This window comes from Loxodonta africana, chromosome X (assembly GCF_030014295.1).
Source record: "Loxodonta africana isolate mLoxAfr1 chromosome X, mLoxAfr1.hap2, whole genome shotgun sequence".
Lineage (NCBI taxonomy): Eukaryota > Metazoa > Chordata > Mammalia > Proboscidea > Elephantidae > Loxodonta > Loxodonta africana.
In genome coordinates this window covers 40,087,474-40,111,926 of record NC_087369.1, presented here as the reverse complement: position 1 = coordinate 40,111,926, position 24,453 = coordinate 40,087,474, and the positions used below count along the sequence as shown (strand labels likewise).

Here is a 24,453-nt window from a genome sequence, read left to right as displayed (position 1 = left end):
TGAACTCTGAGGGCCCTCTTGCACTGACTGAATTACTTAGAATTGCCAAGTAAGTCAGAAATGCCAATTGAATATTTTATAATGTATAGGCTTTGACTTTGTTCAGCTTTGGCTCTGAAGATGTGCTCTTGCACCCCTTACAGTATTGACACTGGCAGATTTTAAGAAAGATTCAACAACAAATGGAATTATCCTCATTAACTGCATTTGGTATGCAAATGTGGAATGCATTTTGGTGAATTTTAATTATTGACAGTCTTTCATGAAGGTTGCAATCACATGTTGGCTGTGGCCACAGTCGTCAGAAGGCTTGACTGAGCTGGATGTTCAAAATGGCTAACTCTCATTACTGGCAGTTGATGTTGGTTGTTGGCTGGTCGCTTATCTGGACCTTTCAATGGTGATGCCTACCTGTGTTCTTTTCATGGGTTTCTCAGGTATTGGATTTTTTACACGGTGACTGATTTCCCACAGAGTGTGTGTCCCAAGAGAACCAAGTGGAAGCTGCATGTAATTCTCTGACCTAGACACAGAAGTCGCTTCTGCTGCTGCATTTTGTTGGTTATAAGAGTCACTAGATTGGACCGAATTTAAGAAAGGGAACATGGTTCCCTCCTTTTGATGGGAAAAGTGTCAAAGAATGTGCAAACATTTTTTAAAACTGTCACAGTGGAATCTGCTTAGTTTAGTACTTTAAGCTGCTTCTAAGTCAATAAACTGTCTCCACATTCCTCCTGGATACTGTCACCAGTTGGATATTGTCACCACCTGGCAGTCTTTGAGTGACAAGGCTCAGATCACGGTGGTTAACATAACAAGCTGTAGAACAGGTGATTTTTTTTCTCCTCATTGGTCAATTTTCTGGGCCAGTTGGAAACTATCTGCTACCCCATATCAACTCATTCTTTAAATTTATCTTAGAATACTCAGTAATGTAAATAAGCTACTATATATATCCATCTTATTTTCTAGCCCTGGGGAGCCTGTAGCTTGGTAGGTATTAGAAATCTCAGATCACTCCAGAGATTTTGAAAACTAATGGGGCAGGGGTTATGGGAAAGAAACAGGATGTTATGGGAACAAAGGATGTCCTAATCATATTCAGGATTTTACCAGCTTCCCCATGAACAGTGCAGCTCCCTTTTACGCAGGGATCAAGAGTAAATTCTGATGAGTAATGACCCCTGCTCCCTGATGACTATGTGTTTTTGTTCTTTACTGGGGATGGAAGGAGAGGGAAGGAGGAGGAAAAAAAAATTTACAGCAAGCCATGTGAGAAACTGTATCTGTCTCCTAAATTGTCTCTGTTTCCTAAATTGAATGATCTCTAAAACTCTGTCTCCTAAATTGAACAATTGCTAGAACATCAGTGTTCCCAGGAAAGGAGGAGGGAGAAAGACAGAGGAAGACTATTGCAAGGAATACATTTCACTTTCATATGCATTTATTATGAAAAATGGCCAAAATCTGTCAAGCGATAATTTTAGGCATGATGATTCAGGGCTCTGAAGTGTTCTGAAGATTTAGGATAAAACACATAATGCAGTTCAGGGTATCAAAACAGCTCATTTACTATTCTTAATGATATTATCCAAAAAAAGTAAAAAAGGACTGAAAAGAATTTATTTCTAGTAGAATTTAAAGCTGTGTCCAATTTAGGGCAGTATGAGCCCACTTAAGAGATTATTCATGATCACCATACTTTCTCTTATTCTCTTGTCTGCACCACCTATTAACAACACAACAATAATAGCAAATCTTTGTTGCGTACCTACTGTTGAGCTTATTTCTTTGCAATGATATTACAAAGTATGTATTATTATCTCTGGTTTATCTGAGCACACACACACGTACAAGCACACATGTTTACACAGTCATAATGGAGAATAAAGTAAGTTAGCAGACTTGGCAGTGCATAGTGGGCAGGTGTCCTTTTAGGTAGGGTGCTTCAGCTCTTGCCTCCCTTCCCTCTGGCCCCATTCCAACAGAGACGCTTCCGCTCACATCCTTACCCGAGCTTAGTGTTCTGTGAACATCAGACTCGGGCCATTCTGAACTGTGGTAGGTTAAAAGCTCTGCAGACCTACCCAGCTAAACACTGTAGAGCTACCCACCTGTATTTTCAATAACTTACAACCCTGATAGGAGCCCTGGTGGTGCAGTGGTTAAGCATTCGGCTGCTAACCAAAAGGTTGGTAGTTCGAATCTACCAGCCACTCCTTGGAAACCCTATGAGGCAATTCTACCCTGTCCTATAGGTTTGCTATGAATTGGAATCAACTCAACAGCAACAGGTTATAGCCCTGATAAGGCTACTTATCCTGTTGGTTTAGAGAATTATCTTCACCACTAACTTTCTCATATGTAGGTAGAATAGGCATCCTATTGGGGCAATATAATTTAAGGAATGTCACGTACAGGAAGAGATCATTTCTGTAAATGCCTGTCATCACACATTGGGCTCTGAATTTCTCTTATCAGAGTCTCATCCTTTTGGGTTAAGGTTTTTTTTTTTCAAACCATTTCAAGCTGTTTCATCCTCTCTCAACCTCCCTCCACCCAGTACACACACAAACCCTTAGGACTGAGGCAGAGAAACTCTATTTTCATCTGTGCTTTTTTGTAAGTTATTTGAGCGAAGGGGCCCATGGCTGCATGGTAGGTAGGTAGGTAGGTAGGTAGCTGATAGATGATGGATGGATGGATGGATGGATGGGTGGATGGGTGGATGGGTGGATGGGTGGATGGACGAATGGGTGGATGAATGGATGGATGATAGATAGAAGTCTCACAAATCACTAGGTGATGAAGGAGGACCTCCAGGAAGCCACACCAACACCCATTAAAATGGGACTCTTGAGGCTCTATAACAATAAGCATACTGTAGATTTATATAGAACTTTACAAGTTAGGGTTACATAGGTGAGGCAGTCAATAACTAGCAAGAAAACGAGCTTGGGAACTAGGTCCAAGTGGTATATGAAAATATGTGGGGGAGTTTTGGTTTACTCAGTGATTGAGTCCAAAGACATTTAGAGCCCTAGGCGGGGATCCTGAGCCTGCTGCCATCCCAGTAGGCCTGGTGGTTGGGCAGGTGCCTCCTCACTATTACCACTCTACATCATTCACTTCCCTTACTGCCCCTAACTCCAGCCTTGATGCCCATTTGATCAGAATCTTGCGCCCTTATTCTTCCTTGATTTGTCACTTAAAGATACTTTGGTAACTCTGCCTCAGTACCTGTTTCAGTGCTGGCCTCTCCTGTACCACCCCTGACATAATTCCTGATGACTTCAGTATCCACTCAGATGACTCACTGAGGACCATAACCTCTTGGGTTGTTGAACTCTCTCCGCATTTTTCTATCTAAAGGTCAATGCTCACTCCTCACCTTTTAAAAGTCTTCTAATCTCAGCAGTTCCATTCTTGCATTTGCTCAGGTCAAGAAGCTTGGAACAAACTTTGATTCTTCTTTTTCTGTGGTATTCCATAGCGGATCTCTTTAGCAAACCTGTCAATAAAATCTACAAAATGTAAACAAAATCCAGCCATTTCTCACCATTACTACTACTGCCACCTTGACCTAACCCACCAATGCTTTTTTAGTCGGAATTACTGCTAAGCGTCTCTTCTGGTCTCCGTCTTTCCACCTTTTCTTCCCACAGCCTATTCTCAGCACGGCCAGAGTGACCCTTTTAGTGTATAAGTTTCCAGCATTTATTTGACCATGCCTCCTCATAGACTCCTTTCCCCTGTGAGTTTCTACAAACTATCTAGTTAATGATATATGCTGTCTTTTTAAATTTTAATTGTTTTTTACAGGTATTTACCTATATGGCTCCTTTTTCAAAGTACATTATAAGCTACTTGAATACAGGAGTCATTTGTTTTATATTTTTTCATCCCCCGCACCATGCATCTAAGAATTTGTAACACACATAGGAGCTCAGAAAAAAATTGCTGGATAAATGAAAGAGCTGGAACTAGAATATGCTCTTGATGTTCCAGATGGAATGTCTTAAGTCCTTGGATTTCCAAGTGTTTGAATACAGCTCTAACATATCATTTCCTCTATTTCTGCAACATAAAATAAATTAAAATTAACCTCTTAAAGCCCTCGATGATTCTATAAATACAGGATAAATCTTTTACAAAGCTATTGAAATAAATTTTGCTGCTATACCATATCCAGCCATATAGAACATTGTAACTTGAGCAAGGTTAAAGATGAACTTAATTGATTCTGATAAAACAGAAGTGATGACGACCTGCCGGCCATCTCTTGAACTGTATCTCTCTTGAAAGTTACATATGTCCTGGACCTCAAGTAAGATGACTTCAATTTTCAAAAAAAGCTTTTTTTAAAAAAAAATATTATTGGATGAACGTATTTTGCACAGCCCAGAGAATCCACTAAAGTCATTTCAGCACAATCTTTTTCGTTTCCTTGTATAACCTATAGTAGGCTCATTCACATTCTAAAATCACAGGTTGAACTTACTGCTTTAACGCTGCATTCTCTAATGTAAACCCCAAAACCCAGTGCTGTCGAGTTGATTCCGACTCATAGCGACCCCACAGGACAGAGTAGAACTGCCCGATAGAGTTTCCAACATTTTTTTTTCCTTCTAAAAAACCATAAGTTTTACTAATTGCTTCAATTTTTAGCCTCTCCCATCATCTTTTTTTATCATCAGCAGTAGGAGACATCTTAAAGTTTTTGACGTAGTTTTCTAAAGGGAACCCTGTGTTTGAATTATATATGGGATTACAGACAGAAAAACATTTAGATGGGCATACTAAGGGGTAGGCGAGGCTCAGTGACTTGTTACTTTACCCCCAGTTTGTATAATTCAAATCCACACCTCAGCGAAATTACAAATCTGATAGTGCACTGTCAGTGCCTCTCTTGAATACATGAGACTACACAAGCCACTTCTGCCAATACCGGGAAGCAAGGGTGTGTAATTGGGATGTCAGTTTAAGAGGTGGCATTTAAAATATCTCTCACAAGGAAAATCTAGATGGTGTATTATTAAGCAATAGAATCTGAATATCCTAGTGGCAAAACTATGAGAATAACTTGTGACTGGTTGTCATCTGTGTGACAGGGATTTGTCCAGGACATGAATTTAAGATCACCCCCCACCAAAAAAAAAAAACCAAACCAAATCTGTCACCATCGAGTCGATTCTGACTTACAGTGACCCTATACCACAGAGTAGAACTACCCCATAAGGTTTCCTACTCTGTCCTATAAGGTTGCTATGAGTCAGAATCAACCAGACAGCAATGGGCTTGGTTTTTTTTGGTTTTTTAAATCTTTATGGAAGCAGATTGCCATGTCTTTTCCCCACAGAGTGGCTGGTGGGTTTGAACCACCGAACTTTCAGTTAGCAGCCAAGTGCTTAACCACTGTACCACCAGGGCTCCCTACTTAAGATCACAGGCCAGATATATATTTATAACACGCCCGTTTTTCAGGGAGAGTCCTTTGATGGCTAATGTTTCCCCTTCCTCAAGGCCACTGCCACCTTCTGCCCAGGCTTACTCCTCCTGGGACAGGGGCCTAGGCTTCCAGTGGATCCTGGAGAAGCTGGCATATATGGGTTATCACAGAGGAGAGTCTCTCTTAGGTAGTGACTTCCCCCATGTAGTGATGCCCACATTCAAATCCAGTAGCTACAGCTGTGTGTCAAGGGCAGCTGGCCACCGCTTCAGGCCTGGGCTAAATCACCTGATAAGTCAGCCCCTCTCACTCACATCAAGAGAGCAGCTTCTTCCTCCTTTGAGGATCCCTTTGCCTCATCCCCCTGGGAATGCAGTTGCTGGGCCCCAGGCTCCTGTCTGCCCTGCTCCCTCTTGCAAACCGGTCTGAACCTTCCCACTTCTGATTGTCATCTTCCCCAAGCTCATTTAAGAGATTTGTTTGAAATCCTGTGTGACAGAAGTTTAATAAATGATAGTTATTATTTTTACTGGAGCCCTGGTAGTGCAGTGTTAATAGTTCGGCCACTAACCAAAAAGTTGGCAGTACGAATCCACCAGCCGGTCCTTGGAAACCCTATGTGGCAGTTCTACTGTGTCCTATAGGGTTGCTATGAGTGGGAATCAACTTGACAGCAATGGGTTTGGTTTTTGCGTTTATTTTCACTATCCGTGCATAAAGGCCCTTATCAATGTTTCTTTTTTTTTCATTTCCAGTGGTAGCCTTAATGTTATATTTCGGTTTTGTTTAAAAGAAATATGCCAAAATATTTAAAAGACCAAATTGTGTTGCTCACTGCTGGGTATTAACATTTGTCCCAGAAGACCCCAGGTTGGTTCCTGTGCCCCAAATTAGAAATGCAGAGGTCATAGTTTTCTAAAAGCTGCTGCTTCTGAAAATGGTACCAAATATTAAACTTCTGCTATAAATAACACAGACCTTTCTAATTAACATGTGAATTTTTCAAACATTCATAAAGGGGCCTTGTTATGTCAGGAATCGAGCGTGGAGATGTGCTTGTAACAACACAAATTCACCAACTATCAGCCCCATCGGTATCTGGATATAGCACCAATGTCTATAATTTTCTGTCACTAATAATTAAGCTCTGGATCGATGGGATTTTCAACTCTTAAATTTTTGTAGTTAAGATTTTTTTTTTCTTTAAGCTTCTTGGGTATTTTGCTTATTTTTCTATGGGATTTTAGAAAGGATGGAAACCCTGGTAGCATACAGGTTAAGTGCTATGGCCGCTAACCAAAGGGTCAGCAGTTCGAATCTGCCAGACACTCCTTAGAAACTCTATGGGGCAGTTCTACTCTGTCCTGTAGGGTTGCTATGAGTCAGAATCGACTCGACGGCACTGGGTTTGTTTTTTTTTGTTCGGAAATAAAAGACAATGAGGTCGATTCAGGGACAGGGAACCCCCTACATGATGATGTATGAAAACATCCTAGCAACATACTTGGAGGCATTGGGCTACCCCAGGCAACAAGCTCAATTCTTACTGACTAGATCATTACAAGTTAAAGAACAAACGTATAGCAACACAATATATCCTGGTTGGTTCCCCACCCCAACTTCAACCGCAGCAATTTGTTTATATTTTATGTAACTTATATTGGCTTTTATGTTTTGAAAATGTATTATGGCATTTTTTTTAATGGTCAGCTGCCTTTAAACTGATCATTTCAAAACACTGCTCTATCTAGTTTGACTTTATTGAGAATTAGCACTCTACATTATTCATGTCTTATCTATTGAATAATGTAGTGATAAAATGTTTTAAAAGAACAATGATAATGATAACTGTAGTAACATTGGTTAATGCTTATTGAGCACCTATCAGGTGTTGATCTAATGGCTTTACAGGAGTTAGTAACTTTGTTTAAATTATGAGATACAGAAAGGTTGACTAAATTGCCTGAATTTATGCATCTAGGTAGAGCTAGGATTCCAATCCAGGCAGTCCGCCTTCAGAGTCTGCGCTCTTTAACCCTCTGTTATAATACTCAAAAAATTTTGCTGAATGGATCATTGAGTTCCAGTGTGAATCCCCCCATCTCTTTCTCTGTGTTTCACTGTTGGACTTGTTCTCACACACTGTGCTTTACCTTCTATCTATATCTCACCCTTTCAGTTTGAATTTTAAATTCCTCACTTAAAACCTCGGTCATATGCATCTCTCCTCTTGCTTTATTCTGCCAGAAAGTTCCTCAACTTCTTTCACAGTCTTTATCTCAAATGTAATCAACCTTGGCATGAAGATGGTCATTTGAGTCCTAAATGTCACTCAATTTCACTTCAGATCATAGTTACCCATCTTTAGGCCCAAGAATCATTACTGAGCCTGGAAAACTAATGGAGAAAAACCCGTTGCCATCGAGTCAATTCCAATTCATAACGACCCTATAGAACAGAGTACAACTGCCCCATAGGGTTTCCAAGAGCACCTGGTGGATTGGAACTGCCAGCCTTTTGGTTAGCAGCCTCTTAACCGCTATGCCACCAGGGTTTCCAATTGACTCAATGGCAATGGGTTGATGGAGAGTAAGCACGTTATCAAAATGGAATGGTATAAACAAAAGGCTTTATGATATTGTTGTGGTTGGTCGTTTTACATACGAATTTATTTACTAATGACTGAATTTTCATGTGGGACATTGAGTTTTTTCCAATTTTTATAGGCATGGCATTTTTTCATTGTACACTATAAATATGTGATTGAAAAGTCTTTAGGACTCCATTTTATCATGCTATAAAGAAGGATACTTTTCAGTAATTTAAAAAATATTTCCTCATTATCATTCTGTAAGCATTCCATAGAATAACAAGTATCAGGCTCCCAGCCACATTAATGTTTAACTGTAGGCCTAATGCAGCAAAGAGAATGGCGTAATGATTTGCTTTAATAGGTTGAATTTTACACTTTTTTCCAGCAATACTGAGCCGTTCACTGCATACTTCCTACCTGGCAGTGATCCAGAGTTTTCTGTAAAACCCGAATGTGGAGAACTTCCACCGTATGACACTGCTGGAGCCCTCATTAGTGTGATATTTAGACCCCGGATGTACAGCAGGAAATACAAAGCAACATTAGTAATACAGGTGAGTTCAAGAAAGACAGCAGTTGAGGATATTTGATGTTACTAAAGGCACTGAATGAACTAGGGAGTAAAGGTATCACCCATTCATCACAAATAAAGAATAACAGTATTACCTTTCAAAAGTCAACTTATTTCAATTTTTACATCTTATTTAACTTTTTTATTTTATCCAGCAAAGAGCTTTGAAAAATGAAATATAGCAAAAAGGTTGTCAACACCAGAAGAAAGTAAGGAATTACTTCTTTTCCACATTAAGGAAATGTGGAAGATACAAATAATGACCATAAAGTGATTTCGATGTTTATATATTATTTTCTATAATGAACCTGTTCAAAGACTTTATTGAGTTTATGTGATACGAGATAAAGTTTGTGGAGTCTTTGATTAAGGCTTATGGTATCAAAATGTTGAAGCCTATACCAGGGAAGCCAGCACAGCTTGTACAAGGCAAGGTCATAGAAGCTCCATAGACACATCCAAGCTCCGTGAGGGACCGAATTGCTGGGCTGAGGGCATGGGGACAATGGTCTCGGGGAACATCTAGCTCAATTCGTATAACATACTTTATAGAGAAAATCTTCTACACTCCACTTTGGTGAGTAGCATCTGGGGTCTTAAGCCTGTGAGCAGCTATCTAAGATACTCCACTGGTCAGTCTCACCCCTTCGGGAGCAAGGGAAAATGAAGAAAACTAAAGATACAAGGGAAAGATTAGTCCAAAAGACTGAAGGACCACATCTACCAAAGCCTCCACCAGACTGAGTCCAGTACAACTAGATGGTGCCCGGCTACCACCATTGACTGCTCTGACAGGGATTACAATAGAGGGTCCAGGACAGAGCTGGAGAAAAATGTAGAACAAAATTCTAACTCACAAAAAAGACCAGACTTCCTGGCCTGACAGAGATTGGAGAAACCCTGAGAGTATGGCCCCGGGACACCCTTTTAGCTCAGTACTGAAGTCACTCCTGTGGTTCACCCTTCAGCCAAAGATTCAACAGGCCCATAAAACAAAACTAAACAGGCACACCAGTCCAGGGGAAGGACTAGAAGGCAGAAGGGGACGGGAAAGCTGGCAATAGGGAACCCAAGGTTGTGAAGGGAGAGTGTTGACATGTCATAGGGTTGTTAACCAGTGTCATAAAACAGCATGTGTACTGTTTAATGAGAAAATAGTTTGTTCCGTAGACCTTCACCTAAAGTACAATAAAAAAAGCTTTGCATACCAAAAAAAAAGGTTGAAGTCTAAAATGAAGAATATAAAATAGTAGATAAAAATATTTTTAATTAAAAAAATTTAAAATGAATCATTAATATAAAAGTTTGTTAAAATGATCATTTTATTAACAGGGTAAGCACAATTTTGAAAATATCCCTGGTAAGCAAAATGTCTCTATAAAATTTCACACATAGTGTGTATACTAAGAACTTTTCAGCTAAAGAGAACTTACAAATTGTTTGTGAAAAGTTATCTATTAATAAACAGTGTGTTTTCAGTAGCAGAGGCAAAAAGGTTGAGTAATCGTGTTATAACACACATCTCTTAGTTACAAAGTGATTATTAGACTTCAAAATCAGACACTAATTAGGCAGTGTCATGGACAGAAATGGTTGTTGTTGTTTTAATGAAAAGAGAGATGAGTTTGAGTATTATTTGAGACAATTATATTTTTCATCTTTCTGGAAAAAAAACTCAGATAGTGAAAGTATAAAGTCTTTGGGGTCTTGCTGCACATACCCCTTTGCCTGAATTGATACTTGATGTAAAATGATCCTGTTGTTATATTTGCTTATTAAGAAAGGACCACATACTTTGGCCCTAGGGGGATTAAATGACAAGTTTATAAATAGATTTATAAATTAAAATGATGCTTATTTTATCTAGTGTACAGTTGACATTTTTGGAGGCATGATAACATCTGACATAGATATAGTAAAATATCAAAGCAAGGAAATATACATTGGTAAAATACTGTTAACCAAACGACAGATCTTACTCTGTTTTCACAATTTACAAATGCATGTGTGTGTGTGTGTTTAGTTCTAGGCAGTCTGGATCCATGTATAGATTCATTTAACTACAGCCATAGTTTAGATACAGAACTGTTCCATTACCACAGAGGAACTCCTTCATGCTACCCCTTATAGTCTAACCCAACTCTTACTCCTGCCCCTGTCCCTGGCAATGACTAATCTGTTTTCCATCTCTATAGTTTTGTCATTTCTGGGATGTTATATTAATGGAATTGCATACTACATAACCTTTTGAAATTGGCTTTTTACACAAAGTATAATGCCCTTGAGCTTTTTCCAAGTTATCGTATGTATCAAAACCAATGATCTTGAAATCACGTTTCAAACTTTGTCTGTCTAACTCCAAAGCCCTACTCTCAATGACAACACGATGCTACTTCACATGATAAATGTGAAGACGCTGACAAAATATAAACCATGACCTAAATAAATATTATTGTTTGCATTATTGTCATATTTTAAAAATTGTTCATTTTAAGTATTAAGTCAATTAATATTTGCAATAGCTAGAAAGATATATATGATGGTAATTGTGCTTTACTTGGAAATAAAATGATGATTTTTTTTTTTAAATGGTTTAATTAAATGTTAACAATCATGTTAGCAAGCTCCATAATTTCCCTTTCAATTAAACCAATTTTAGAATAATTCTAAACTGTTTTTTTTTTTCCCACCATTAAACCAGGCAAATAGCCCTAGCTTTAAGGGACTAAATATAACTCATTCAGACTGGTACAAAAAATAGTGATACTCGGAGACAGTGGTTAATAGGTTCAACTTTCTATGATGGACATGATAAATCTTAAATAGTTTATAAAAATATAAGAACTATAAGGATTACCCAAGAGAAAACTTTTGATACTTCTGTAAAAGTAGTATTTATGCATACATGCCCATTATGATTAGACCCATTAAGTGTGTATGTCTATAAATGTATTGCTTTTAACAGAGTTAATCATAACCATGAAATTGTGGGAAATGGCACTGTAAATATATGCCTTGACTCGTGATTCCTCAAGTAAGGATTCAAGTCCAGGTAGCCTGTTTGCTGTGTGATTTCAGGAAACACAGTAGGGAAACCGGGACGTGAGACAGAGAAGGAAAAGTTGGCAATAAAGGATGCTTTATCAAGGCAACTGCCAGAGCAGACGACTGGAGTTTAGTCCCATGGGGAATTTCTGAGAAATGGTATTGAACACATACTTCAGAATCATTCCACCTGACTTTGAGACCAGAAGAATTAGATAGTGCCTGGCTACCACTACCAACCATTCTGACCAGGGACACAGTAGAAGGTCCTGGTTAGAATGAGAAAAATGTAACACAAAACTCAAATTCGTAAAAAAAGACCAGACTTACTAGACTGAGAGAGACTAGAGGAACCCCCAAGACTAATGCCCTCATATACCCTTATACCTTTTTAACCTGAAACTGAGGCCACTTCCAGAGGTCGCCTTTCAGCGAAATAATAGATTGGCCTATAAAATAAACAATAACACCCATGAGGAATGTGCTCCTTTAAACAATCAACTATATGACACCAAAAGGTCAACATTTACCCAAAAGCAAAGACAAGATGGCAAGGAGGGGCAGGGAAGTTGGATGGATGGGCAGGCAAGGTGGAAATGGTGAGAGTGCTGACACATTGCAGGGATGTAATCAATGTCATGGGACAATTTGTATATGAATCGTTGAATAGGTGTAAACCTTCACGTAAAACACAAGAAAATTTTCAAAAAAAAAATCATCCCACCTGAGGGGTTGAGGGAGTTGGGATATTTATACACCAACTGTAGCCATTCAATCCTCAATTGAGGAGTGTTCCCAAGATTTATTAATTCCCTGGCACCAGCAGAAAAGCCTTCTGGGGTTTCAGGGAAAAAAAAATTACATGTAATTTTGTATCACAGTGCAAAATTATTTGAAGATTAATTGAAATACATGCAATAAAAATTAGGACTTTAAAAATAGTGTCTTTGTAGATCATTTTTTATAGAGGGTCCTTGGAGATAAGTGCCAGGCAAAGATACAAAATTTCCAAGTCCCTACATGTAGCTCCCCATCTGTATCCACTATAGCCAGGCATAGGTACGGGTCCCTTCATACAGCTCACTCATTTATGCCAACGATGTGCTGGGCATGGGTGCAGGTGCCTTACTGTAGTTCACTCATTTGTACCCAATAATTTCCATGCCTGCGTATAACCCTTTCTCATAGCTCCCTTACTTGTACACACTAGGTACCGGGTATGGGTACAGGCCCCTTCTTGTAGTTTACTCAGTTGTACCCCAAGTGCAAGGCTTGGCGAAGATCCTTTATTGTAGCTTACTCATCTGTACTCAATAGGTGCCAGGCATGGATGTAGGTCCCTTCATGTAGCTCACTTATTTCTACACATTAGGTGCCAGGTGTGGGTGCAGGCCTCTTCAAGTAGCTCTTCCAGTTGTACCCACTAAATTATGGAGGCTGGTGCAGGTCCCTCTATGTACCTCACTTAGTGGTACCCACTAAGTGTTAGGTGTTGGTGCAAGTCCCTTTATTTAGCTCACTCATTTGTACCCATGAAGTGGGTCAGTTGTGATGAAAAATTTACAATGAAATACAGTCACTAAAATGTAGCTTTGTTTTTTCAAAATGAACATCATAATGTAAAATAAAATGTTATCTAACCCAGGTTCAGTGTGGTTCTTGGCTTGGTCCTCTTTTGATTCATTGAACCAGAATTCAGAATTACTACAAACCCCAGATAGAAAGGCCAGACATGATTAAAATATGGCCAGGCCAGATGTGCAAGAAATTCATAGACTTAATATTCATTGACAGATGGTGCACTGCAATATTCACTTGGACTGGACTTATTCCGAATGAGTTTTCTGAGCACACATGGTACAAATCTTGATAAAACGATTTAGGTCAACACGGGTGGCTTCAGGAATTCCACAAGAGCAATGAGATTTAAGTATGAACATAAACATACAGAAAACACTAGACTGCCTAATTCAACATTTCCTTCTTGTGCACATATACAGAAAAAAATGCAGAGTATTGTTTTCAGTAGCTATATTTCATACTGTGCAATAGTTTCATGCAAACCAAAGAGATTGCTTCTCCTCTTATGAGATGGATGCTTAGCTCATAAAGCCAAATGCTTTCCTTAATTTCTTTTCCACATTAATTTTATGTCACTCAGTGCCCCGTACTGGGATACGCATACTTTGAGTTTTGTACCTTTCCCATACCGTCCATGGATAAGAGAAGATGTTAACTAGGGTAAATTTTTTCCTACTTTTCTCTCAGACCCTGGAGACATCGAATAAAACCTCTTCCTCTCTTTGTTTCCAGACCGAAGATATGTACTGGATGTATGATATCAATGGGTTACCTCAAAGTACGACACCACCGAAGAATGCACAGGCCAAAATCGATTCTTCTAACACAAAGTTTGACTGCAGGCCAATTCGTAGGCGTGATTTTATCCGTGAAAATGCCAAACTCAAAAGGACAGGGGTATCCTCTACCATCAAGGGTGCTCCTTTGATGTTGAAGCATAAATAAAAGAGTACCTTTTTTCAAAAATTGTCTTGGTTTTAAGTATACATAAAAATATTTTCATGATTGTTATTTTATCTTTTGGGAATATTTCTGAGGAATAATAGTTTAATTACAATAAAAAACCAAAAAACTAAACCCAATGCCATCGAGTAGATTCCAACTCATAGTGACCCTATATGACAGAGTAGATCCATCCCATAAGGTTTCCAAGGAGTGGCTGGTGGGTTTGAACTGCCGACCTGTTGATTAGCAGCTGAGTTCTTAACCACTGTGCCACCAGAACTCCATCACAATAGGCCTTCTATATTGCCTGTCTTTTAAAAGGTTAACTCTAACTAAATCTATTACCTGAATATGCTATAGCTCATTTCTGAGTTATGTGTGTGTTTTAAAATAAACCTGGCTACAAATATTAAAAAATATATATATATTAAAGTACAGGAGTACATTTGTAATGAAACTGAAAAACGCTTTCAATGAAAATACTATTTCAAATACCAGTGTTGTAATTAAAATTCAGTTTCTCATGGTGATGTTGCTTATGAGTTTTTAAAACATTAATGATAAAATTATCACAAGACTGAAGGTTTCATCTTTTGTTATATCTATTATTTGAAATATTATGAGCTATTTAATAAGCAGAGCCCTTCTGGCCCAGTGGTTAAGAGCTCAGCTGCTAACAAAAAGGTCAGCAGTTCCAGTCTACCAGGTGCCCCTTGGAAACCCTATGGGGGAGATCTACTCTGTCACGTAGCGTAGATATGAGTCTGAATTGACTCGATGGCAATGTTTTTTTTTTAAATAAGCAATTGATATAAAGATCCATGTACATATGTGTATGTGGTCCATATAATCCTGTATTTCCATCTGTAGAAATGATCCAGTAGAAAGTTCATTTTGATACTTGTCTCATCCTTGGGAGTGAGTCCTTGAAGTAAAGGAGAACATGTTCCTTAGGACCTATCACTGAGCGGAAATATAATAATAATCAGCTGTCAATACGGACCAGCTTTCAGATGTTTTTGACACATAACAACTAGCTCTGCCACAAATCATTTGTGTGATCTGGCACAGGTCTCTTACACTTTCTGTGCCCTGTTTTCTCATGTGCAAAATGAAGGAGCTGTGCTGGGGCAGGGGTTGGCAAGCTATGGCCCAGGGGACAAATCTAGCCTGCCGCCTGCTTCATATGGCCTGCTAGCTAAGAAGGATTTTTACACTTAAATGGTTGAAAAAAGTCAAAAGACAAATAATATTCAGTGACACATGACAATTATATAAAATTGAAATTTCAGTTTCCATAAATAAAGCTTTATTTGAACACAACTGCAGTCATTCGTTTATGTGTCTTCTATGGCCGTTTTCATGCTACACCAGAAAGTTAAGCAGTTGTGACAGTGACCATATAGCCCCCAAAGTCTAAAATATTTTTCTTTGCAGAAAAAGTTTGGCAACCCTTGTACTAGGCCTTAGATGGCACAAACAGTTAAGTGCTCGGCTACTAACTGAATGGTTGGCGGTTCTATTCCACCCAGAGGCCTAGAAGAAAGAGGCCAGAAGAAGAAAGGCCTGGTAATCTACTTCCAAAAAGGCTACAGCCATTGAAAACACAGTTCTATTCTGACACACATCGGGTCTCCATGAGTCAGAACTGATTTGATGCCAATGGGTTTTTGTACTGGGCCAAGAATGACCTGTAGGAAGCACTGTGGGTCGATTGATGGTTATTTCCTCACATGGTGTGAAGCAGAATCCTGGGGATGCATCTGTGGGAAGAATTAGTAATTTCAACAATGATTATAAAGTAGAGGGAGGTGGAGGCCCACATGCTCTGGATTTGCCTTCCCTAGACTGGGCAAGAGCTAACATTCTGTGAATCTCTAAAAGGCCTTCTCCCTCTGTGGCTCCCTGAAGATGTTGCTTTGAGGACGGAGACAACATCATTTGTCTGTCCTTTCCTCTGCTGTCCTGCGTGTGTGAGTGTGGGGGGCGGGTGGGTCAGTGCCTGAGCATATTCCTCATGAAGCCTTCATAAAACTTCTCTCTCAAATTCCTGAAGAAAGTAAAATCGCCTTTGCTGTGAATGTACTTAGGGATCTAATTGCTTTTAGATTTTGATGCTTACGGTAATGCATGATATTTAAATAATCTTAAACCTCTTTATATTAAGCCTGCTGAGAATCACGATTCAGACACTCCAATAATTTAAAGGGTCCGGAATGGAATGCATTTGGATTTTCTATCAGAGGAAAGTGTGGATGCGACTCTAGGGGATATGCTCTTAGCTATTTCACGTTGTCAGTATTTCAAAAACACTCAAAATTGTGATGCTAGATTGTCATGTTTCAAATTTTACCCTGGATGATACATTCTTAGGGGGGATTATTTGCCATGCCAGTGCAAACTATTATTTGTTCAAAGAAAATAAGGGGGTTAACTCAAGTAGACAAAATTGAAAATGAATAAAATTCTCTGGCCCAGGAGAGAATGATATAACTTTGCTCAAATCTGCCTTGGAGTCACAGGAGGACTCAAGGAGGCGCCCTGCCCATTCCCTGTGGTAGCCGCTGTTTCCAGAAGGACCACAGGCTTTCTGTCGTAGGCACCTTCTACTCTCTGCTTCAGGGCTTTCTCTGGCCACAGGTGCATGCTTGGCCTGGAGGGGCGGGGGCAGGAGAGAAGTACAAGGAAGTTAATGCTCCTGGGAGCAGCTCTTGATCAATAACAGATCAATAGTGAACAAGAATAGGTTAATAACAGTGGTGTCACTAGCAGGGTGTGGGGGGGGTGCCGATTGTACAAGGTAACACTGTCAGAGGGGGTTGATACCAAAATGACTATCTAAAATTTTTGTGCAGTATTTCAGCAGAAATTCATTATTTTTTATTAAAATATACCTGTAGTTAGCTATAACAACAAAAAAATTTTCATAAGCCCAGCTTACATGTATCGGTATACCTACAAGGCTAAAACTCTAGCTAATTTGCTTTTCGAATCTTCTAATGTACTCATATCAGAGCTGTGATTCTTACCTAATATCTGCACATACTATAAGCACGTGCTGTTGTTTTTGTTGCTGTTGGGGTTTTAAAATTTGTCAAGTTTTCTGGTATTTTAGCTACAACATTGTGGTAATTAGCATGGGACGGTGACACCATGAGTTACCTCACTGGGTGACACCAACCCTAGTGACACCCCTGGTTAATAATATCCCCTCATTCATGCCTCTTGGGTGGGGCAACTATGAAGTGTTTTCTCCCTCTTCTCCCCAAGATCTCCAGCAGATCTGAACTCCAGTTGCCTGCAGTAATAAACCTCTCATTAACACATCTCGGATGAGCTTTTTTTTCCTTCCCTGTCTCATTTCCCCGTTCCCTTTTCATGTCTCATGCTGTGTGTTATGGATTGAATTGTGTCACCCCAAAATATCTGTCAGCTTGGCTAGTCCATGATTCCCACTATTATGTGATTATCCACTATTTTGTCATCTGATGTGATTTTCCTAAGCATTGTAAATCCTGCCTCTATGATATTAATGAGGCAGGATTAGAGGCAGTTATGTTAATGAGGCAGGGCTCAATCTACAGATTAGGTTGTGTCCTAAATCAATCTCTTGAGATAGAAAAGAGAATAGTGAACAGAGAGACATGGGGACCTGATACCACCAAGAAAGCAGTGCCGGGAGCAGAGCGTGTCCTTTGTACCTGAGGTCCCTGGGCCGAGAAGCTCCCAGACCAGGGGAAGATTGTTGATAAGGACCTTCCCCTAGAGCTGACAGAGAGAGAAAGCCTTCCCCTGGAGCTGGCACCCTGAATTCGGACTTCTAGCCTCCTAGACTGTGAGAGAATAAATTTCTCTTTGTTAAAGCCACCCGTTTGTGGTATTTCTGTTATAGCAGCACTAGATGACTAAGACAGTGTGAGTTGGAGGAAACCAACCTAAGACACTCTTGAATCATGCCATTCAAAAGCACTGTCAACAGCCCTCCCTCCCACAAAACCAATGGACAAGATGGGTTCTGGATCTCAGTTCATTTGGAATAATCCTCACATTCCATTCCATTTTGTCCCTAGATCCTAAAGGAGTTTGCACTGAACCTAAAGACTGAATCAAGAAATGAAAAGAAGTATTTAATAAAAATAAAAACAACAATCATGAATCACCATGGAGCCCTGGAAACCCTGGTGGCGAAATGGTTAAGAGCTATGGCTACTAACCAAAAGGTTAGCAGTTCAAATCCACCAGGCACTCCTTGGAAACTGTATGTGGCAATTCTACACTGTCCTGTAAGGTTGCTATGAGTCAGAATCGACTCGATGGCAATGGGTTTGGTTTCGTTTGCTTTGGTTTATGGAGCCCAGGTGGTGCAGTGGTTAAGAGTTTGGCTGCTGACCAAAAGGTTAGCAGTTCAAATCCACCAGCCACTCCTTGGAAACTATGGAATAGACTTGACGGCAACAAGTTTGGTTTTTTTGGTTTATAATAATTGAAATTAGTAAAATCATACTCCACATCCAAAAAAGAAGAGTAAATTGTGGTGATATGAGGTATAATAATAATCTTTTAAAACACTTTCAGGAAGGTCAAACCAATGTCTAGTTGTACTTTGTCCAAATTTCCCCCCAAAAAAACCCTAAGGCACTCAAAATCATTTTATTCCTTTTGTAGCTACATTCAGTGTAACAGATGGTAAATAAATATTTGTTGTTATTGATGATGGTATTTTTTCCTGTGGAAAACATCATTAAAATTAAGGACTTATCCTTTATTTCCCAGCTTCCCAATGTCTTATCACTTCTGTTTATTCAAAGTTTGGTTGCTATAGTATCAGATCAAATAAGAAGCTTCTATCAAAGAAAATTGCCCACAGATACCTAATATACAGAGTGAAGTGTAAAGACCCCCTCATGAGCCTCCAATTCAACTTGATCCTTGAGACGTGATGGACCCCAGCCCTCCACAGATGGTTTAAAAGCCACAGACTTACTACATTGTCCAAAAACCTTCCGTTTCTCTCTTCCAATTCTTCCTTTTTTTTTTTTGCCAAATCCTATTGATTCATCCTGTATGGATAGAGTCGCTGCTAACCATCCCTTCCTTTCTAGGCCCATTGCACATGTCCTATTTAGACAATGTCTCTAGATTGCTATAGAATCTTACTCTCCAATCAAAATACCAAGCTTGCAACGGTTTCTCATTGCTTGAAAAATAGATCATCTTCTTCAGCTTGAAATCCAGTGCTAAACAATCCCCCTTTAATTCACCATCTTTTTTCCACTCCGTTGCACCCTCATCTGCCTCAACACCCTGAGTTTAAGTCACACAAACTATTGCTGTGTCCCTTTGGTGTGGAGTTCAGTTTGTCTAAAGTACACTTTTCTCTCATACCTGCTTCAGCAAAATATTTTCTGTCTTTTAAAATTCTCCTCATATTAATCTCTCAGCAGAAAGATTTAATGTTTTTTCCATGTCAGATGTTTTAGAAGTGGGATGTTCTCTGTATGGATTAACTTATTTTTTTCTGAGCTCTTTCACTCCGTCCTGTATACTATTATAGTTCTTGGCACACTAAGCCTCATCATTATGGGGGAATAAATGTTTCCCTTACTAGATTTCTGAATTCTTAGAACTGACTGGTTGCCATCAAGTCAATTCTGACTCATAGCAACACTACAGGACAGACAGAGTAGAACTGCCCCACAGGGTTTCCTAGGCTGTAAATGTTTATGGAAGCAAACTGCCATATCTGTAGAGTGGCTGGTGGGTTTCAACCACCAGCCTTGCAGTTAGCAGCTCACTGCTTTAACCACTGCGCCACCAGGACTCCTTCACTTTTAGAAGACAGGGATTTAATCATCCTTTCATCTGCCACATTACTAAGTGCTGTTCTTTATATGTAGCTTTCATTAAGTATCTTTGTATTTGAAGATTTATTTGATGAACTTGGTTCATTTGATGAACTTAGAATATTCACCAAAATCCCCAAGCTAGTAGCAGAGGTAGGCCTAGGACTTGGGTCCCTCTTACTAGTTCAGTGCTCTTTCTACCTACCATACTTTCAGAGGGAAACAATAAAAGCAATTGCCAGGACCTTACTCCAAATTTAAATACATTTATTTAAATTTAAACTTAAATACACCACAACTAAAGTAGGCTTGGGATGACATTCTACCTAGTTTGGATGCTTTTTCCTTCCCAGCTTTTTCCAAGTTGGGCTACAAGAGTTCATAGGTCTACCTTAGTGACTCAGGCTATTTTCTCAGAATCGCCCCTTCCGTCCAACTTCCAGCCACTCAGATACCCACCAAAACCTGTTACCATCGATTTAATTCCGACACATGCATGGAATTCAAATAGCCCCTCTTGTCCGGACTCTGATGCCTTTATTGCTGCCGGGCACCTCCATTCTGCCCTCTGCATAGCATCTTCCAAGTGACACCTAGATATTCCACGAGGCTTTTGATTTTTATTTCTCCTTCTGATACCATGCCCCAGGTTTCACTGTTGCTCCTTTAGGAGAGAGATGACGCTTTAACAAGAGGGGAGCACCCTAACTCTTTTTCATACACTGGGATGATGATATTATTTAGAGACCTAGGTAACCAGTCTTGGTCTATCAGAACTGTTTATTAAGCCAAAGAGTATAAATCATACCTGTACTTATCACCTGCATCCTAAAAGTATTTGTTGGGCTGCTTAAACAGCTCTTTGACAAAGAAAATGCCTACAGAAAAGGATGAATAGTGGCAAAATATTCAGCCTCGTGGGTATTTAGTTTGAGTCTGTATACGAAGATGGCACAGAAAAGTAAGTAAGCTTTAACATCCTTGACTATAACAGAAACAAGCGGGAATTGAGACAAGGAGATAAATAAAAGGGAAATTCTAGCCTTAATCTGGTGGACTAGAAGGTGTGCCCTCAGGGGCACTGTCTCAGTATTTGACATCATTTTCATTTAAAAGGCCTTTCTGTACTGGATTTATACAAGGGTCCAAAGAGAACAAAGTGTGAAAATAAATTGAAGACAAAAGATCAGTTATAAACTACGAAAAGATCCATAGCAAAGTAGAAAATTCCCTAGCGAGAAAGCTATAGTGTAGAGCATTGACACGGAAAATCACTGCACTGTGCTGAGCATGGAAATAATCATTCATGGAAGCAAAGACTTCTGGGGATCATGCAAAATTGTGGCTATTTTGTTATTCTGCATGAGCTGTGGGCATTCCTTTATTTGAAAATTATTTTTGACAACCATTATGTGCCCTGGCATGGCACAAGGGGTATGGTGTATTGAACCAATTGAAACAAAGTCCTGGTCCATGAGCTTGGGTTTTGCCCCTGCAAGTGTAAAATGATTACCTCTGATAATTTAAATGTATGAGCTCTGGGCTTTTGTGATGCAATTCTCTCCTTATCCATTTACATCATGCACTTCAGAATCTTAATTTGGGCACATCTTTCTCTTTTAACCCTATACCTAGTCCTTCTGGGGTCCTGGTGGTACAGTGGTTAAGCATTTGTCTGCTAACCAAAAGGTCAGCAGTTCGAATCCATCAGCTGTTCCTTGGAAACCCCATGGTGCAGTTCTACTCTGTCCTATAGGGTCACTATGAGTTGGAATTGACTCAAGGGCAATGGGTTTGGTTTGAGGGTTTTAATTTTAGTCCTTCTGCTTTTAATTTGATGAGGTGGTCTGAACTTGTTTTGAGTGACCTGCCTCGCTCTCCCTTGCCTTGAGAACAATGAATTCTGCTTGATTTTTCATCCCCAGTGGTCTTTGCATTTTGATCTGACACAAATGAACCCTTCTATGCATACACCAGTAGCTCTGATGGCGCAGTGGTTAAGAGCTATGGCTGTTAACGAAACTGCTGGCAGTTTGAACCCACCAGCGGCTCCTTGGAAACCCTATGAGGCAGTTTTACTCTGTCCTGTTGAGAAACTGTGAGTCAGAATCAACTTGACGGCAATGGGTTAGGTTAGGTTAGGTTAGGTTAGGTTATATATACACCGAGAAGAATAGTCATGCCCCGCATAATGTCCATTCAGGCAAAGTCCAGTCGCATATATGTCTGTGATCCCATAAGGTATAATAGAGTTCAGAAATCCCGATCGCAGAACAACGGGACATCACGGACGTTACCAGATGAAGCAAACACCAACAGCTTCCCTGCAGGCAACATGTGTATCTCATGTCACTTGTATACAAAGGTTTGCACTGCCAGGCATAAAATGGTACAATATATACATAACCCATAACACATATGTCTTGATAGTCATAATAATCGCCTGTGTTACTGGCTTATGTATGTGCTGTACTGTACTTTCTATCATTATTTTAATGTGAACTTTCCCTAGTTACAAATAAAAAATTTAACTTATAACAACGTATACTTCGACTCAGACAGTGGCACGGAATTTTTTGTATCTCTTGTCTCTTGAGTGTTGTAGCATTATCTCTCTGTTTCGTTTTCTTTTGAAACTATTCCTGTAAGTGCATCATGGCACCCAAATGCAGCAAAACAATTGCTAGTAATAGCAGAAACAACAGTAAGAGAGAGAAAATGTACACTAACACCATAATTCCAAAATGATAGGAACTTTTATTGGACTTGGTGTATGAGTCTGGATTTCTCTCTTCACCAGCAGAGATGTGATGTACAAGTTATTCTAATTAATATTTATTTTCAGATGGTCTCACAAGGTCCTGTTCGTTATCAGAACCATGTAGTACTAACTCACGATCTTTTTTTTTTTTTTTAAGTATCTGGGCTTTATATTTTCTCTAATTTATAATTTTGATATTTATTTGCCAGAAATGGACCCACATGGACCTGGGTATCAAGAAATACCTGGACCCTCAGGGCTTACAGACTTCTGTCAAATGAAGCTGTCAAGAAAATATAAGGGACAAATGTTGCCAATTCAAGGGGAAATGTCATAGAGCCAAACCCTCTCCCTCCATCAGTTGTAGTTTAATATCTGCAGAGGTTTGAAATCAGGTTAGGAGTTTAAAATGTTCCTGTGGCAATTTTTCTTTTCAATTTATTTTAAAAGCATTGTCCAGAATGTCAACCTTTACAGATAGGGTAGAAACAGCTATGATACTAGCTCTTATAATAGTCTATGGCAGGGCTTGGAAACTTGTTCTTCCCAGTTCAGTCATGGCCAAGGAAGTGACGGCAGAACAGACCTACTTTTTTAAAAATTTGAGTGAATTTGAAAGATAACCAGAAAGGAAAAATTACCGGTTGAAGCCCTGCAAGAAACCTAATCTCTCTCTTAGAAAGCAAGGACAGCATACACATTGCATAGCAACCAAATCTCTTGCCTGTCAGATTTCCAGCAGAGTCAAAAACAGTGGTGGCCCACTCAGAGATGGGGGCCGACCGAGCCACTTTGAACGTGTGTTGCTCTCCATAAACCTGTTGCTGTCAAGTCCATTCCGACTCATAGCGACCCTATAGGACAGAGCAGAACTATGCCATAGGGTTTCCGGAGCACCTGGTGGATTTGAACTGTCGACCTTTTGGTTAGAGGCCGTAGCTCTTAACCACTACGCCACCAGGATTAGTCCTGCCAATAATCCAATCTCACGCATCAGGCTTCTGAAAGGACTATGTCTCTTCCAAGTTTCCCATACCAGGGCTTTGACCTGTAATTTTCCCCGTTCCAGTTACCATTCCGGAGCACCTGAATTGTAAAATTTCAGGACTATTCCGTTTTCACTTCATTGGCCAGGATCGAGCCAGTTCGAAGTCCTGGTCTATGGAGGTACAGAAAATCAATAAAACTTCCCAAGATTCTGTAAGCGAGACCAATCTTTGTTTTATTTTACTTCAAGAAGCCAAAGGTGTTGGGAAAGAATTCAGGGATAGGAAACTGATACATTGTTACGCTTTTGACTATTTCTTAGTCTAATATTCGTCAATATTAAGGGTTCTTAATATCAGAGGACATCAAGGGGTTTTACTTAGAACTTCTGGGGGCGGGGTGCGGAGGGCAGGTTACAGAGGTAAAGGTGCTTGCTGAGGAATGAAAAAAAGCTCCAAGGAGGAGGTTACGTTTGACCAAGTTATTAAATGTCTTCCAGGTGTAGAAGGAGACTGAGTGGAAGGAGATGTGCAAAAGCACAGAAATGGGACGGAACGTGGCATGTCTAGGGACCCGTGAGCAGTGGCTGGCCCTCAGAGTGGATGCACTGGGGAGTGGCAGAAAATGTGGCTGGAAAGGGAGGCAGGGGTCACAGTGAGGAAAAGTCGGCTGTATTTT

General features: G+C 39.7%; 1 protein-coding gene across 1 annotated transcript in view; it reads left to right on the top strand.

The window, feature by feature from the left end:
* CFAP47 (cilia and flagella associated protein 47) overlaps positions 1-14,209 on the top strand; it is a 343,468-nt gene extending 329,259 nt beyond the window's left edge. The window contains 2 exon segments of the mRNA XM_064278419.1: positions 8,428-8,596; positions 13,972-14,209. Coding sequence (XP_064134489.1) covers positions 8,428-8,596; positions 13,972-14,184 — 382 coding nt within the window. The 3' untranslated portion in view covers positions 14,185-14,209.
* Positions 14,210-24,453: the final 10,244 nt, after the last annotated feature.